The sequence below is a fragment of the Ochotona princeps genome, chromosome 33, assembly GCF_030435755.1.
Source record: "Ochotona princeps isolate mOchPri1 chromosome 33, mOchPri1.hap1, whole genome shotgun sequence".
NCBI lineage: Eukaryota > Metazoa > Chordata > Mammalia > Lagomorpha > Ochotonidae > Ochotona > Ochotona princeps.
Window position 1 is genome coordinate 222,382 of NC_080864.1, and position 17,580 is coordinate 239,961.

At 55.2% G+C, this 17,580-nt stretch overlaps 1 protein-coding gene across 2 annotated transcripts in view; it reads right to left on the reverse strand.

The window, feature by feature from the left end:
• The window catches only part of OLFM2 (olfactomedin 2), a 58,446-nt gene that overhangs the window by 31,156 nt on the left and 9,710 nt on the right, over positions 1-17,580 (reverse strand). Inside the window, exon 1 of one of the 2 annotated variants that reach the window (XM_012929981.3) lies at positions 16,637-17,058. The exons of the other annotated variant lie outside the window; for it this stretch is intronic. Coding sequence (XP_012785435.1) covers positions 16,637-16,771 — 135 coding nt within the window. The 5' untranslated portion in view covers positions 16,772-17,058. Of the gene's footprint in view, positions 1-16,636; positions 17,059-17,580 lie in introns of those variants that run through there. 2 annotated transcript variants of the gene reach the window in all.

A 17,580-nucleotide genomic window follows, 5' to 3' on the forward strand; every position in this document is an offset into this window, starting at 1 on the left:
TCCCCGCTCCACGCTGACGTTGGTTTCTGGCTCAACCTGGCTCAAGGTGAACTTTCATCATCAGGTGAATTCCTTCTCAGCATCTTCTCTCTCCTAGAGAACTTGCCCGTCCTAGAAAGCTCACAGCCCTTGGAAGCAGATCCACGCAAGTGACTGCCGTGTCCAGGATTAACGAGGGTAAGGGGATTTGGTTTTTCCACTGCCATTATCCAAAATTCATTAACATGGATTTATGGGTCTCTTTCAAAGATTATTACAAGGAGGGTTTTTTTTTAAACTATTATAAGCAACATGAATCTTAAAGACTGGGAGACGTTATGAGGCCCCACCACACATCTCACAGACAGGGGAGTGGGGCATCTTCCCCGCCCTCTGTGAGCTTCTTGAGCCTCATGTTAGGAGCCCAAGCAAAAACACTGACAAGCTACACTTCCTGGGTGCACACACTGCACTTCCTGGGTGCACACACTACACCGAGAGGGGCTTAGCAGCTTCTCTGATTCCACCAACCTTCCCTGGCCTCACCACCAAACCTCCCCCAGGCAGTGAGAGCCACGAAATTGGCTCCTCGCTCTTTTTTTTCCCCCAAAGATTTATTTTATTTTTATTTGAAAGTCAGATATACAGAGAGGTGAGACAGAAAGATCTTCCATGTGATGATTCACTTCCCAAGTGGCCACAACAGTTGGAACTGAGCCAATCCGAAGCCAGGAGCCTGGGGCCTCTTCCAGGTCTCCCACACAGGTTCAGGGTCCCAAGGCTTTGGGTTGTCCTCCACTGCTTTCCCAGGCCACAGGCAGGGAGCTGAATGGGAAGCGGGACCGCTGGGATTAGAACCGGCGACAATATGGGATCCTGGCGTGCAAGGTGAGGACTTTTACCACCAGGCTACATGCTGTGCTCTCTCAGTCTGCCCTTATCTGCCTATACTTCCTCACTTTCCAGACCGGCTCCTACATCAATCCAATTAGTTTCTGAGCATTGTACCACCAACAAAACTCCTATAGAGTCAACCAGTGGGCTCCAGGCTGGCCAGCCCAATCGTTCCCTTTCCAGGTCACCGTCTTTCTCTCGATCTCTTAGTACAAGCCTAGGTGAAGGCATTTGGTTAAGATGTTGCTTAGGGTTCCTGCATCCCATAGTAGAGTGTCTGAGTTCAAGGCCTAACTTCACGGCCAATCCCAGCTTCCTGCTCACACCCACCCTGGCAGCCAACAGCTGAGGGTTCAAGCCCTTGAGTCCCCGCCACTGTGTGGGAGACATGAGTAGGAATATGGGCTCCTGGCTTCAGCTAAGACTAAACCAACCTTTTTAAAATAAATTGGGAGGTCTGCTCTCTCAAACCTAATTCTCATCCAGTCACCCTGCATAACCACCTCTTGCCCCTACGTCAGCGGGCCAGACACCCAGGCTTTCTCCTCATCAGCCGCCTCCCTCGGCCACCCATCCCCGCCACCCCATCTTCAGTCCCTCACCAAGTCTGGCCGACTTCAGTTCCTAGATTGCTTTAGAATTTGTGCAGTCTTTGGTCTCCCTCACCATCCAGTGGTCCTAGCCATGCTCACAGCTCATACAATCTATCCGGTCCACCTCCAACTACCATGCCACTCTCCCATGGGAGCCTCGGGCGACATGTACAGCACCTGCGCGGTCCTGTCCTCCTCCAAACACAGCAGGATTCCTCGGATTCCTGCAGTAGGAAGCAGCTCCCTGATGCTCCAGGGTCCCGCGGCTCCGCCCCGTACTCCTCTCCCTGCTTAGGGCTGTGCGGCCATCCCGCTCCACGGCTCCTGTCACCGCAGGGTCATTGCGTTAGCCACTCACCCAGGGCACCCAACACCCTTTCCTCTTGTATCAGCTCCCAGATCTCACTTCCTCTCTCTCTCTTCCAATTAGATCAAACATCAAGTATATTTTGTCCCTCACAGCTTTTTTTTTTTTTTTACCATGGTTGTTATTTATTTTTATTAGAATTTTAAAAAGTTTGTCCTTTTTTAAATGTATTTTGATGATCTTTACATGGTTGATCATGGCACAAAGGACCAAGGGCTACGGTAAAGTGGCTAAGGCCACTGTCTCCACATTCTGTTTTCTCCTCCCTGTATCAGGGGAAGGGGAGAGACAAAGGGAGAAGCCACACCCACCCTCCCAGCCATCCCAGGGTCTTTGATGTGGGCCATGCTCCTCGCGCACTGCTCAAGTGGTCTGGATAGTTCAACTGTTCTGAAATGCTGCCTATCTCGCCATGCCAGCCACGATAAAATCTCAGCATCCACTGGCTGACACAGTCCACCTTAGAGTCAGCTTGCCTGGATTTTTACTGATCAATTTGTTCTGTCCTCTGTTGTGATACCAGGTGTCCTCTACAGGCTCCAATGTCAAATCATGGAACCTGCACTTCTCTTCATGGTTGGGGTTCTGAGACCAGCAGTTTCATTGGAGGGAATCCCCAAAGAAATTTTGTTTAAAGTGATACCAGACCTAATTCTTGGATGTGCTTGCCAGCACAGGGTCCGCACAGTCCGTTGCCCCAGTCAGCCTGTGCAGATGCTGGTTATTGCAATTGCTGGGTCAGTTCTGCCTCCAGCCCTGTCTACAAAAACCAGTGGGTGTTGAGCCCATCCCGATCCTGCCCACCACTCACTCAGCCCTCACACAAACCAGCGGGAGCTGCAGCCTAGTTGGAGCGACCCACAATAACCCCCACCAGGCCTGCCCCTGCCCTGGTTCCCCTGCTTGCCAGTATGTACAGCAGACTGGTCCAGTCTGTCCCACATCCCATTCAGCTCTCATACATTTCAATGGGCACTGAAGCCTAGTTCAGGCCAACCAGCCCACTATCCAGCCCATATACCTGCCAACAGGTGCCACTGTCAACGTTCTGTCCTTTTAATAAAAAAAAAATACTTATTTGAAAGGCAGAGTTGAGAGAGAGAGAGAGTTCTTCCAGTTGCTGGCTCACTCCTCAAATGGCCACCATGGCCAGGGCTGGGCCAGGCCAAAGCCAGGAGTGACGTCTCCGTCCAGGCCCTCCCATGCGAGTACACAGGCCATCTTTGGCTGCTCTCCCAGATGCGTTAGCAAGGAACTGAATCAGAAGTGGGGCGGCCAGGACTCACACCGGCACTCCTACGGGATGGCAGGTTAACCGGCCTTGCCACAGCACCAGCCCCACAGCTACCATTTTTATTGATTTACAACTACGTGGTCATTACCCATTTTGCAAGAAAGCTGCAGGCATGCCAGTCTGCCTGACTCGTTAGCTTTCCTCCCATGACGGACACAGAAGAAATGTTCCGAGGAATCCTGAGAAGGGCACGGATGGGTAAGTGGCCCCAGTAAGTTCGGGACTGAATCGGGGTGATTTCAGTGGGCACTGAGTCTCTCTGTGCCCTCAGGCGCTCAGCTCTGAGACTTGGTAGAGATCAGAGTAGTCTGAAGGGTACAAGATGCCAAGTGCAACAGAATAATGCAGAAGAAGCAGGAATCCAAAAGCGTTAGAGACCAACAGAAAACAAGGGCACTTCAAAATGTTTGTGAAAAATAAAGCTTATGGGGCCAGTGTTGTGGTGCAGAGAGTTAAGCCTCTAGTTTTCACTGCCCGTGTGTCTCACGTGGGAGTGCCAATTCAGCTGCTACTAGGTGTGCAGCTCCCTGCTAACGCACCTGGGAAGGCAGCAGCTCTGCCCCGAGGAGTTGAGCTCCTGCCACCCGCATGGGAGATCCAGATGGAGCTCCTGGCTCCTGGCTTCAGCCTCACCCACTCCCGGCCATGGCAGCCATTTGGGGAGTGAACCAGCAGATGGAGGATGTCTCTTTCTCTCTGCTCTCCTTTCAAACAACTAAAAAAACAAAAAAATTAAGTGGGATCATGGAGCAGGAAGTCCATAGGGGGTTAGAGTTTGCACAACCTCCAAACTGTAGATAAGCACAGTGAAGAGGTGCAGAAATGAAGGTACTGGAGCCAGCGTACGGCTCAGGGAGTCAAGCCACAGCCTGACACCAGCACCCCGTAAACGGTGCTGATTTGAGTCTCGCCTGCTCTGCTTCTGCTCCAGACCCTGCTCATGCACTTGGAAAGCAGAGGTAGGGCCATTTAGGGGGGACATAACAGCTGGCGCTTCACTGGCCCCCAGGAGACCCCCCCTTAGGCCCCTGAACCCAGAGGAGCACCCTGTTTACCACCCCTGCCCATTTCACCTGCACAGCACTTAGACCGGCAGAAAGCTCCTTGTCTAAGTATTGGTTTATTCCTCATCTCTTTTTACCAAAATATCATCCGCAGGAGCAAGTGTGTCCACCTGGCACAACCAACACCTGTTAACTGAACTGGTGGCCGAATGAAGGAATGAACAAATGCAGGCTTTTCAAGGCCTTGGAATTAAAGCCAGTGGGTTTTGTGGGATTCCTGAATCCCTTTCTGTACAGCTCCTGTTTTTCTGGACCAGTCTTCCAGACTCTCCCAACCCCAGACCAATAGGAAACAAATGAGAATAGAGAGTGATGTCAGGAATGGCCAACCAGGGAACCAGGAACCTGGGAGGAGCAGCGGTTAGCCTTTGGATTTGGGTTGGGGTTAGGGCTTGGATTCGGGTTATAGTTTGGGTTTGGGTTAGGCTGTGGATTAGCATTAGTGTTAGGGTTTGGATTTTGGTTAGGGGTAGTGTTTGGTATATAGTTAGGTTTAGTGTAATATTACGGTTTGGGTTGGATTTCGGTTAGGGTTAGGGTTAGGGTTTGAAATATCTGCCTTTCTCAAGCTGGAGGGTGAGGAGGGTAACAGGCATTTGGCACCTGGAGGGACAGCAGTGGATTGGGTCAGGCAGGTCTCAGAGACCAGTGTCAAGCACCAGAGTGCGAGGCCAGAGTGCTCCTGTTTGCACTGGGTGGTCCCACGGTCCCCAGCATGCACAGTCCCCTTCCTCTGTGTCTGAAAGGAGCGAGAATGTCTGCAGACTGACTCTAGTCTCCGGGCTTTGTGGATCTACAGAGCTGAGTGCCTGAGTACCCAGACACCCATGGGAATCAGGACTGCCCCTCCACAGGCCCAAGGGACCTCCCAAGGACACCCGGTTGGGACTTCTGGGGCTCTCTGGAGATGAGGCCATGTGTGTCTCCACGTGGAGCTGGTATTGGGGTCCTTAGGTGTTCTGTGTCTGTGTACAGGACACATCTGGATACAGTCCTTTCTAGCCGTGGGCATGTCTACACATTAGCAGACAGCTGTTGCCCAAGGCCATGAACGTTCCTGTCATTCAGGTACATCCTCTTCTCACCTTTCAGTTCCCTACAGGTGCTCCTCACTTTGCAAGGAAGCCCTGTTCCCATCGCCCATCGTATGCTGAATCCATCCTGTGTCAGACATGCCTTTCACCAACTGACTTCCTGCACGGCCTGGCTTGGCAGCGCAGCACACTGCTCCCCTTGCCGTCAGTCAGCACAGCCAGGGACACATGTAAGTCCACGCAGAGGCCACTCCATGCCACCTTTCTGTCCAGGCACGAACAGCTGTGCCCTTCCAGCCCTGAGTCTCCATGTCCACTGGTGTCCTCCTGTCCGTATCACAAACTCTTTCTACACTCCTCTCAGTAGGGACTGGCATCTACACTGTTCCAGCGTAGCCCTCGGAGGTCTCCTCACTAGCTCATTAGCACTCCAGTCGGCCTGGAAATATACCCGCAGAATTTATGCTTAACTAATAAGCCTGTGGCCTGCTGAGGTCACAAGGCACTTACAGGAGCTAATGGAGCCAGCCTCGGCCAGCGGGGTTAGGGAATCCTACACGCCTGGCACAGCCAGAGGATATGTTCCCAAGAATGACGGAACTCCCCCTCCTACTCCCTGCACCAGATGTCCCACACAGTGTCTACTAACAACTGTCATATGTCATCGTATGTTTATGACTACTGGCTGTTTCACCACATTGTCATTTTGTAAGGTCTGTGCCTCTCATGAGAACTACACTGAGGGCTTCACACACAGACACAACACTACATCGAGGGCAGCATCACTATCACCGAGCTGAAGGCTGCACACTCGGACTGGTACTACACTGAGGACGACTCTGATGGTACTACACTGAGGACCACGTCTGATGGTACTACACTGAGGACCACGTCTGATGGTACTACACTGAGGACGACTCTGACGGTACTACACTGAGGACCACGTCTGATGGTACTACACTGAGGACCACGTCTGATGGTACTACACTGAGGACGACTCTGACGGACTACACTTAGGACGACTCTGATGGTATTACACTGAGGACCACGTCTGATGGTACTACACTGAAGACCACGCCTGATGGTACTACACTGAGGACGACTCTGACGGTACTACACTGAGGACCACGCCTGATGGTACTACACTGAGGACGACTCTGACGGACTACACTGAGGACGACTCTGATGGTATTACACTGAGGACCACGTCTGATGGTACTACACTGAAGACCACGCCTGATGGTACTATACTGAGGACGACTCTGACGGTACTACACTGAGGACCATGTCTGATGGTACTACACTGAGGACCACGTCTGATGGTACTACACTGAGGACCACGCCTGATGGTACTACACTGAAGACCACGCCTGATGGTACTACACTGAGGACGACTCTGACGGTACTACACTGAGGACCATGTCTGATGGTACTACACTGAGGACCACGTCTGATGGTACTACACTGAGGACCACGCCTGATGGTACTATACTGAGGACGACTCTGATGGTACTACACTGAGGACCACGTCTGATGGTACTACACTGAGGACGACTCTGACAGTACTACACTGAGGACAACTCTGACGGACTACACTGAGGACCACGTCTGATGGTACTACACTGAGGACGACTCTGATGCTACTACACTGAGGACAACTCTGATGGTACTACACTGAGGACCACGTCTGATGGTACTACACTGAGGACGACTCTGATGCTACTACACTGAGGACCACGTCTGATGGTACTACACTGAGGACCACGCCTGATGCTACTACACTGAGGACCACGTCTGATGGTACTACACTGAGGACGACTCTGACGGACTACACTGAGGACGACTCTGATGGTATTACACTGAGGACCACGTCTGATGGTACTACACTGAGGACGACTCTGATAGTACTACATTGAGGACCACGCCTGATGGTACTACACTGAGGACGACTCTGACGGTACTACACTGAGGACCATGTCTGATGGTACTACACTGAGGACCACGTCTGATGGTACTACACTGAGGACCACGCCTGATGGTACTACACTGAGGACCACGTCTGATCGATAATGCATTGTAGACTATATCTTTGATGGATAATATATTCTTGACTATTTCTGATGGATAATATATTCTTGACTATTTCTGATGGATACCACATTGAAGGTTCCAGAACACTACTGTCATGATAAACGCTGTCATACCCAGTTGGTCATCATGCTGAGGATTATATCATAAGGTCTTCAAGGACAGAATCACTCTCTTGGTCGTACCTCTTAGGACCCCAATTCCAGGTTTTGCATTAGCCTGAACTCTTCCTAATTAATAAGCTCAAATTGAGAAATAACATCTTTCCTCTCTCCACTGGTGACCCCTTGGTGTGGGGTGCCATGGGGCAGGCTAAGATGGGACTGAGAAATGAACCTACAGGACTATGGCACTCCAGGCCTTGACGTCACGATGTGACAGAGCCCAGGAAGCCACAGAGGTCAAAGGTACAGTCAGTCCATGAACAGCTGGAAATCAGACCCTCAAGGCAGCGCTGAGGGCTTGGGGAGATTCAGTACACCTCGGAAGCTGTAGCTGTCCTGACACGTCCTTGCTACCCCTTTGGGGCCCCTTCCAAGCCATTCTTTCATGCATGCCCTTGATGCTGTACCTGCCAGCCAGGCATGGGAGCCACACGCCATGTCAGGTGCTGACAAGGGCCATGGCCTCAGATGTGTTCCACATGCCCCAATGCCCTCTGGCATGCTCCGGCATGCCTAGAGAAGCTCAAACCCTCCCCACAGGGCAAGAGCAGCCTTTCCAGCGTCCCATGGGCTCCGGCACACCTGGTGGCCATCAGATCCCCTATGTCAAGGGCTTGTCTGCTGGAAGACTCATTCTAATACACTGTGACACGCCCTGCCACCCAGGGGCAGGCTCTGGCACACACGCCCACGCCTCGGCAGGCTGTGTGGCACGCGGGTCTCCGGCCTCTGCTTGTGTCCCCATGCCCGCAGCCACCTCAGCCTTCTGGACAGATTGACGGGGCAGCAGGGAGAAGGCTGTTATAAATTAAACATCGCAACCGGCTGAGCATCCGGCTCCGCATCCACTCACTCATTGGCTGGTGGTCTCCCAGGAGGCTGCAGGACTGTGGGGTGGGGGAGAGGGCAGCAGAAGTGGCTCGCTTAATTAATTAGTCCTAATTGAGATATCTTTGCAAATATCTCTTTATTGAAGGACACAATTCCGTCAGTTTCCTGGGAATTTGTCGTCTCTGTTCGTTGCAGGTCCCTGAGTCTTGCACAAATGATGAGAAAAGAAAAGAGCTCTCCGAGGACTAGCTTGAACCTTGACTGTGATGGGGTGGGAAGCCTCCGCAAGGCAGACAGATCCGCGGAGAGATGGGGAGGCGCAGGGAGGGAGACGGGCCAGACGCGGTGCGGGCGGGAGGCAGAACAGGCAAGGAAGAGATAGAGGCAGAGCCGCAGACACAGGCTCCCAGACAGACAGCAAGAGGCAGACGCAGGCGGGAGAGGCAGAGAGAGTCCGCACGATGGAGGACCAGAAACAGGGCCAGATGGACGGACCCACGGCTGGGCCGACAAAGCCGCCTCTGCCTTTTCCTGCCTCGCCAGGCCTCCTGGGAAAGCACCAGCAGTGACAACAATTGAGCCTGATTCCTCTTTGGTCCTTGTCGCTCTCCCCTTCTTCTGTCTCCGGCGATCGGCCCTGCAATCATCTCCCTTGTTCAAAATGAGCTATTGAAGCTGCAGCCCGGACAGCTGGTTCAGGTTGGAGCCAGTGCAGGGGCCTGGTGGCTGGGTCCTAGAGAGACGCCCTGCTATGGGGCAGCGGGGGACTGGGAGAGGACTGGGGCCGCCCAACCTCTGCTACCACGTCCGCATCCCATGACACTCCGAGGGGGCTTTTAAGGGTCTGTGCTGCTTGAGTTCATGTAGCCACCCTCATCGACACAGCTCTTGGCTCAGGCCACTCGGGTCCATGGCCCCCACCAGGATCCATGGGTGAAACAAAGCTAGGACCCCAGAGAAATGACAGACGATGCATGCAGACAGACATCAAACAGACACAGAGACACAGGTGACCGTCAGAGACCTGGCAGAGAAAAACACAGATGCCTGGATAGGAGACTGATAGAGACGGGCGGGGAGGTTTTGATCAATAAGCGACTCAACAAACATTTATGGAGTATCTACTCTGTGTTTCAATACACAGATACACAGTTAATGAAGTGGACTTGGAGGGGGTGCCCAGAAGAGCAGTTCAGAAATAGAAGGGTCTGGGGACAAAGGCAGAGACAGCCACAGGCAGTCCCTATGCCCACTCCCTCTGCCTCCTCCTGCCTTAGTCCCCAGTCGCAGCCTCTTCCTCCCACATGGACACACCTAACCACCACCCAGCTCTCTCAGGGGCATTGCATCTAGACACCCACCTCCTGCACCCAAGCACTGGACGTGAAGTCCCAGCTCTCCACCCCAGCTTCCTGCTCCTGCAGGCTCCGGGGCACTGTTAATGGTTCAGGGACATGGATCCCTGCTGCCACAGGGGCAGCCCACATTGAGTTCTAGCCAGCGATGGCACCTGGAGAACTAGTGGAAGCAAGATTCTCTCTCTGTCTCTGTACTTTATCTCCTTCCAGTTCCCTGCCTCTTAAATAATTTAAATATATATGTATATATTGGGTCCAGTGCTGTAGCACAGTGGCTAAAATCCTTGCCTTGCATTGCTGGAATCCCATATGGGCGCTGGTTCATGTCCTGGAGGCCCCACTTCCCACCCAGCTCCCTGCCTGTGGCCTGGGAAAGCAGTGGAGGACGGCCCAAAGCCTTGGGACCCTGCACCCACGTGGGAGACCCAGAAGAGGCTCCTGGCTCCTGGCTTCAGATCAGCTCAGCTGTGGCCATTGTGGCCACTTTGGGAGTGAATCATCGTACGGCAGATCTTACTCTCTGTCTCTCCTTCTCTCTGTATATCTAACTTTCCAATAAAATAAAAAATCTTTCAAAGATAGCTTCCTTTCCTCCTCTCCTAGCCCAGTGACATGGGTAAAGAGAATTCTGGACCTGTTTCTGCAAATATGATCATTACTCCAAGCCAGGTCACCGGTCAGCCTTGTGCACAACCAGGGGCACTGCGAGTTTTCTGCCACGTCTTCTCATATGATCTCCAGGCACTAGAGAAAAGGCACTCCTGGAGAACACACCAATCACCAGCAGATAGGCAGAAGCACGGGCTTTCCCACCGTATTTGGCACCCACGGGACACCGGACCAAGTTCCCGGTCTCAGGCACATTAGCAGGGTGCTGGAGCTAACGGGCAGCAGCTGGACCTTGAACACTCTGATACGGGATGCTGGAGTTGCAGGTGGCAGCTGGACCCGCTGCACCACAGCACAGGCCCCTCTCTTTGGTACAAAGCCACCAGGACTTGGTCACAGGTAGGCTCACCTAACCCTAACAATGTTCCAAAGGCCCCACCTGTGCGTGCCGTCACGGGTTGAATGTCATCCCCTCAGTGCCCAACAGTGGGGGTGCAGGTGGGACGCTCTCCCTGCCTGTAGCCAATCCCTGCTTAGTTGGACCACTCAGCCTTGGTGCACTAGCTCCAGGAAAGCTCCATGGCACCCTGACTTGTGTTGGGGTTCCCTGTTGTGCCCCAGCCATGTGCCCATCACCACCCAAGCCCTGTCACCAGTACTGGTGATGTGTCCGGGGGAAATGAAGGTCCTGCCTACTGCCTCACCAACTTACTCCTCAACCTGTCAATGCATTTGAGCAGAAACCAGAAGTCCACAGCAGGACACGGGGCAGGGCAGGTGGGAATCACCTGCAGAACCGTCCATCTCTTTGGCCCTGGCCCAGCTCCCAGGTTCATTTGCTCAGAAAAGCACACTTACCTGTTTTCCAATCTCTACTTCCCCTACTGCACCCCACAGACACATTCTGTCCTCCCAGAAGGACACTCTCACCCCATCCCAATCTATCATCAATGCATTCATGTGTAGCTCAGGCTACAATAGTCCCAAACACTGCTTTTTCAAAGAAACGTCCGAGACTGGCATGGTGGTGCATCAGGTTAAACCACCTCTTGCAATGCCAGAACCCCAGCTGCTCCACTTCTGACCCAGCTTCCCACTGTCGCACCAGGAAAGCAGCTGAAGTTGGTCCAAACGCTTGGGTCTGTGCTCCGCACAGGGGAGACCACCATGGAGCTCCAGGCTCCTGGATTTGGCCTGGCTCAGTCCCAGTCATTGCAGCCATTTGGAGACTGAACAAGTGGATAGAAAATACCTCTCCTCTCTTTCTCTCTCTGGCACTCTGCTTATCAAGTAAATAAAATAAATCTTAAAAGAAAGATACCCCTGGCTCCAAAGACCTGATATAGAATGGAGATCGGGATGAGATAAAATAAATCAACTCGACAGAGTCTATTACCCGACTAAATGTGCAACAAAGGAACAGAAAGCATAAAGGAGAGGAGTGTGTGGGAGCCACAAGGCAAGTCTGAAGGCCCTACAAGGTCCCCCAGCAGAAGACAGCCCCTTACGCCCTCCCACAATCACCCTACTGGGCCACACCGCCTCCCCATTGCTCCTCCAGTACACCAAAGCCCCTACCTCGGGGCCTGCCGCGACCCCGTATGGGCACTGGTTCTAGCCCCAACTGCTCCACTTCCCACCCAGCTCCCTGCCTGTCCTGGGAAAGCAGTGGAGGACGGCCCAAAGCCTTGGGACCCTGCACCCGCGTGGGAGACCTGGAGGAAGCTCCTGGCTTTGGATCGGCTCAGATCTGGCCATTGTGGCTGCTTGGGGGAGTGAACTAGCAGACAGATCTTTCTCTCTGTCTCGTTTTCTCTCTGTAAATCTGACTTAACAATAAAAAATAAACAAATCTTTAAAATAGTCCCCCATCACTCTCCATCTACTCCACCTACTCTGACCTGCAACTTGACAGTCCAGGTAGCAGGTGATCTAAGACAAGACTCCTCCATGTGCTGACTGGCTGTTCTTCACTCCACCCCAAGCAAAGGCCTCTGTCTCCTCCGCTCACCGGTGTAGGCCTGGCCTACAGTCGGTGCTCCCTGTTGCCTACAAATTAGTGAGTGAATGCAGCCACACTCCACGAGAATTCTTGTCTAGACACGAGGAGTAGGGGGCTGGCGTTGAGGTGCAGTGCTGTAAGCTGCCATTTGCAATGCAGGCATCTCATCTGGGTTCCAGTCTCCGTTGCTCCACTCTGATCCAGGTCCCTGTTAATGGCCTGAGGAAAACCAGTGAAGGATGATCCGCCCACATGGGAGACCCAGATGAAGCTCCTGCCTCCTGCCTTTGGACTGGCTAGTGCAGCCATTTGGAGAGTGTACCAGTAGATGGAAGATCTCTCTTTCTCTCTCCAGTTTTGATCTTCAGATAAATAAATCTTGAAAAAGAGAGAGAGAGAAGGTGTTTACAAACCCTGGCCACTCCTCCCGTGTGGTCAGGCTACAGTAGCCACACCTGTCACCCTGTTGGAAATTAGACACGGCCACATGACTTGCTCTGGCCAGTCACGGGTGAAGCTCTAGGAGCTGGGAGGTCATCTGCTGTACCTTGTTTTTCACTCCAGGGTTCTGATCCCAGTGCGGTTGGTCATCCCAGGTTCCTCAACCAGCAAGAAGTACCATAGACAGAGCTCTCCACCCCCAGGGGTCGCCACCTGAGGTTGTCAGCCCAGTGTTCCAGAACACCCAGTGCCTTCCAGAACACTGTCAAGAGGAGACACGGATGCCGAGGCCAAGCTCTGGTTCGCCATGGAGCCGTCCCGCAGGAGTGTGCTTCTTACATGGGGAAATGGTCCTCTCAAAATAGAACCCACCTTCCCAGCACCTCCTCAGTGAGCAGGGGCGGAAGGGCAAAGGCGTGAAGGTGCAGGGAGCTCAATTCAGGCCCTGCGCTGATGCAGCCACTGGCCATGGCGCCGACAGCTTTTCGCCTGGTGCTGGATTTATGATCCCAAGGTGGAAAGCCACTGCGTGGAAGGCTCCTGTCCCACGGGATGCTTTATGGCTGGGAGTTGGCCAAAGGCAGTGGAGGCGGCAGCTTCCTCTTCCCTCATCCCACAAGAGCGCTAAGCAAGGAAGAGCATGAACCAAGGGTCTGGACCACTGTCCAGGTAAACACCAGCAGCCAACCTTCCAGCTCAGAACTGTGAATTCCCACTGTTTAGATTCCTGAATCTGCGTCTCCCACATCAGTGCTCACTAACTCCTACTGTGTGCCTGGTTCCCCTGTCCTCCCCCACCCCAGGCAAGGGGACAACTATTTATCTCAGGCTTACTATGTGCTTGATTACAGGGATAAACAAAACAAACCCTCCTTACAAAACAAACACCTACTTCACACCCGTTTGTTTCCACTGGAAGGTGGAATGTGAGATTCTGCACCAAGTTGCAACTGTCAGTTGACAAATATTTATTTTTACTATGCATCAGGCCTTGGGGTTCAGTTGTGAGAAAAACACAAACTCCCCTGAACCTTATGGTCTGACAGAGACTCAGAATTCCTGATTAACAAGGAAGTTGGAGCATACAAAGACTAACTTCCCCGAGGCCACGCAATTGGGTAATTGGCGGACCGGAATTCAAACCCAGATGTGTTCAATTCAAAGGCCTCTCACCATCTCAGCACCTGTTATGAAAGGCACACGCTGGAGGCTTTCAAATGCACACACAGGGGAGGCAGGCAGTAGTGCTGCTGAGGAAATAAAAGGGAAGAAGATGACTTGATGGATGGGTAAAGAAATGGGTAGATGGTAGATAATGAATGCATGGAGGATCAATCTGAGCAGAGGGAAGGAAGGAGGACCAAAAGAAGTCTGGACTACAAGGAAGGAAGGGACGACTGACGGGCGGCGAGCTAGACGGAAGACAGAACCACAGAGTCAAACAGAGGCACGGACACCCAGTCTAGAGGTGGAAGGATGGAGGGATGGGAAGAGAACAATGCAGGAGAAGGAGAAGGCGGAAACACAAAAGATGACCGATCGGAAGGAGGGCTGTAAAGGTGGGCAGCTGAGAGGGTGGAAGGGGGATGGCAGAGAGCAGGTGGGAGGAGAGGTGGGCAAGGACCCGGACGTGCGAATCTCTGTCACCCACCCCAGCTGCGAGGGAAACAATCCCTTCCGTTTTACACACAAGGAAAGTGTAGCTTGGAACAGTGAAGTCACTGGCGCAGGTCTCTCAGACTCCCAAGACCTCCCCCGAGCATCCCCCCCAGCACGCCTGCGCATCCCCCCCAGCACGCCTGGGCATCCCCCCAGCACGCGTGGGCATCCCCCCCAGCACGCCTGGGCATCCCCCCAGCACGCGTGGGCATCCCCCCCAGCACGCCTGGGCATCCCCCCCAGCACGCGTGGGCATCCCCCCCAGCACGCCTGGGCATCCCCCCAGCACGCGTGGGCATCCCCCCCAGCACGCCTGCGCATCCCCCCCAGCATGCGTGGGCATCCCCCCCAGCACGCGTGGGCATCACTGTACAGAAAGCCCCTGGTGAGCAGGCACGGTGTTGTGAGAGACGTTTCCTTTCCTAGGCATGCCATAGGACCAAGTGCTATGAGCCAGGACAGGGCTGGAGTGGAGACAGGGCTGTGTAGGCACGCACGCGCGCACACACACACACACACACACACACACAGTCCATACCGGCACACATGCACAAACAGCCTTACAGAAAACATACATGACAAACACATCCCCCCACATCTGTACAACACACACACACACACAGAGCTACACACTTGTCTATACAGAGACACACACAGCCTTACAGAAAACATATACGGCAAACACATCCCCCATACCCACATAACACACACAGATACATGCTTGCCATATAGGCACACATGTACGCCTTTGCACACACGACACGCTCTTGTGCATACAGCCCCCAGACACATCAAACACACATGCGTTTACACAGACTCACACTCTCACAGGGCGGGGAGGGAGGCTTGGGGCTCCCACTCGGATGTCAACAAGCAGCAGGCTGTGTCACACACACACATGCTCACAGCCACAGCTGCAACACCTCACACACACACACACATGCTCACAGCCACAGCTGCAACACCTCACACACACACACATGCTCACAGCCACAGCTGCAACACCTCACACACACACACACATGCTCACAGCCACAGCTGCAACACCTCACACACACACACACATGCTCACAGCCACAGCTGCAACACCTCACACACACACACACACATGCTCACAGCCACAGCTGCAACACCTCACACACACACACACATGCTCACAGCCACAGCTGCAACACCTCACACACACACACACCCCCGCAGGCAGCGGCATGTGATGGCATCCCAGCAGACAGACACGCTCAGGGACACACCCACACTCACTCCGAGAGGCACTGGCACCCGCAGGCTGACACTCCTGCCCTCCCCTTACACACACCACACACACTACAATGTACCCCCAAACAATGCCACCTGATGTGGCAGACACACAGCTGCACACATCACCTGGATCTCACTTGTGCCAAGCTCAGTACCAACTGCCCCCAGGGACCAGACAGAGCCTGCTACAGCGGATGAAGCCCCCATCCCCACATCACCACTTGGAACTCAAGTCCTCCCTGCCAGCCAGTGACGAGGGGCTGGGAGTCAGAGGGGACTGGGCAGTTGGGCAACATGGAGGGAAGAGGGACCATGCATTCCAGCCACATGCATGGGGAGGGAACTTGGAAATGGATTGAAGCTGGGAGGGGCTTCCAGGGGACACCGCTGGAGGAGGGAGTGGGGGACATCTACAGGGGAGAAAGGCCCCTTCCCCCTCCCCAGGAGACACTCAGGCAGTGGGGTGGGCGTGGGATGGGAAGGGAGGGGGCAATCCTGGAGTTTCTGGAGGCGGTGTCAGTTCTGTCCTGCCTGCCTCCCAGGGAGGGTGAAGGACGGAGACAGTATTCATCCCTTCCTGAGGAGGGATTGTGTAGGAGAGAGGGGGAAAAAATACCGAGAAGACCAGAGCGCCCCAGACGGGCTGGGACGCTGCCGCTCCAGACTCGGGGTTCAGACGCAGGGTCCCGCCCAGCCCCCTCATCTGGCCCAGCCGCTCACCCCACACGGTCCGGACCAGGCTTCCTTCTGCAGCCCTTGTGGCCGGGTCCCAGCATTCGGGCCAGGGCTCATCCATCACAGTAACACCAATCAATCCCCATCGTCATCATCACGATACCATTAGGAGCAGCATGAGGGGGCAGGTCCCGGGGCTCCCTGCGCCCCCACGTCCCCCGGGAGCGATGCGCCCCGCGCCCTGCGCCCCCGAGCGTGCCCCGGGGCTGCGGCTGCGCTGCGGCCACCACGCCCCCCCTCCGGGCGCCCCCCGCGGCGGCCACTCACGATTCTCTCGGAGGTGCCAGCGCGGGACACGGTGCCGTTGAGCCCCACGAGCGAGGGGAGCGTCTGCGACATCCAGTTGGTGACCATGGCCATGGTACTGAGCACCGCCCCGATCTTGAGCAGCGGCACCGACATGGCGCCCCCACCTCATGCCCCGGGGCCGCCGGGGGCGCCGTCCCTGGGTGCGGGCGGGGGGCACCGTCCCTGGGTCCGGCCGGGGCCGAGGGGGACGCGCGCTGCGGCTCGGCGCCTCGCGGGCTCCGCTTTATAAGGCGCCGGCTTGGGGGGCCCCCACCCCGCTCCACACCCCCTCCCGCGCCTCCGCGCCGGGCACTTCCAGCCGCCGTGACGTCACGGCTCGGGCCCCGAGCCCGACGGGGGGCGGGGAGCCCCCCAAGCCGGCCCTGCATGCCGGGCGCCCCCTGCACAGACACGGCAGCCTGGGAGACCCCCCTGCAGACACGGCAGCCTGGGGGACCCCCACCCGGCCCTGAATGCCGGACGCCCCCCTGCACAGACACGGCAGCCTGGGGGACCCCCCTGCACAGACACGGCAGCCTGGGGGACCCCCCTGCACAGACACGGCAGCCTGGGGGACCCCCACCCGGCCCTGCATGCCGGGCGCCCCGGGGACCCCCACCCACCGCGGCGGCATCCCCAGCCCCGTCCCCCGGGACCCGCGTGGACAGCAGCCGCTGCCCTCCCCCACTTGGCTCGCTGGCACCCCAGCTGAGGCTTGGGTGGGGGTCGGGGGTCGCGGGGACCCCTGGGCGCTCCCCGGGGCCTCTGCTCGGAGAAGGGGTTCCCCCGGGCCGAGAAGCCCACTGAGGGGAGGGAGGGAGCAGGGCTGGAGAAGTGGGGGACGGCTCTGTCGTGTCGGGGTCCGCAGTCCTGAGGGTCCCCCGTCCCTGAGAGGTGCCCGCGCAGGGTCGCCCTTGGCCCGC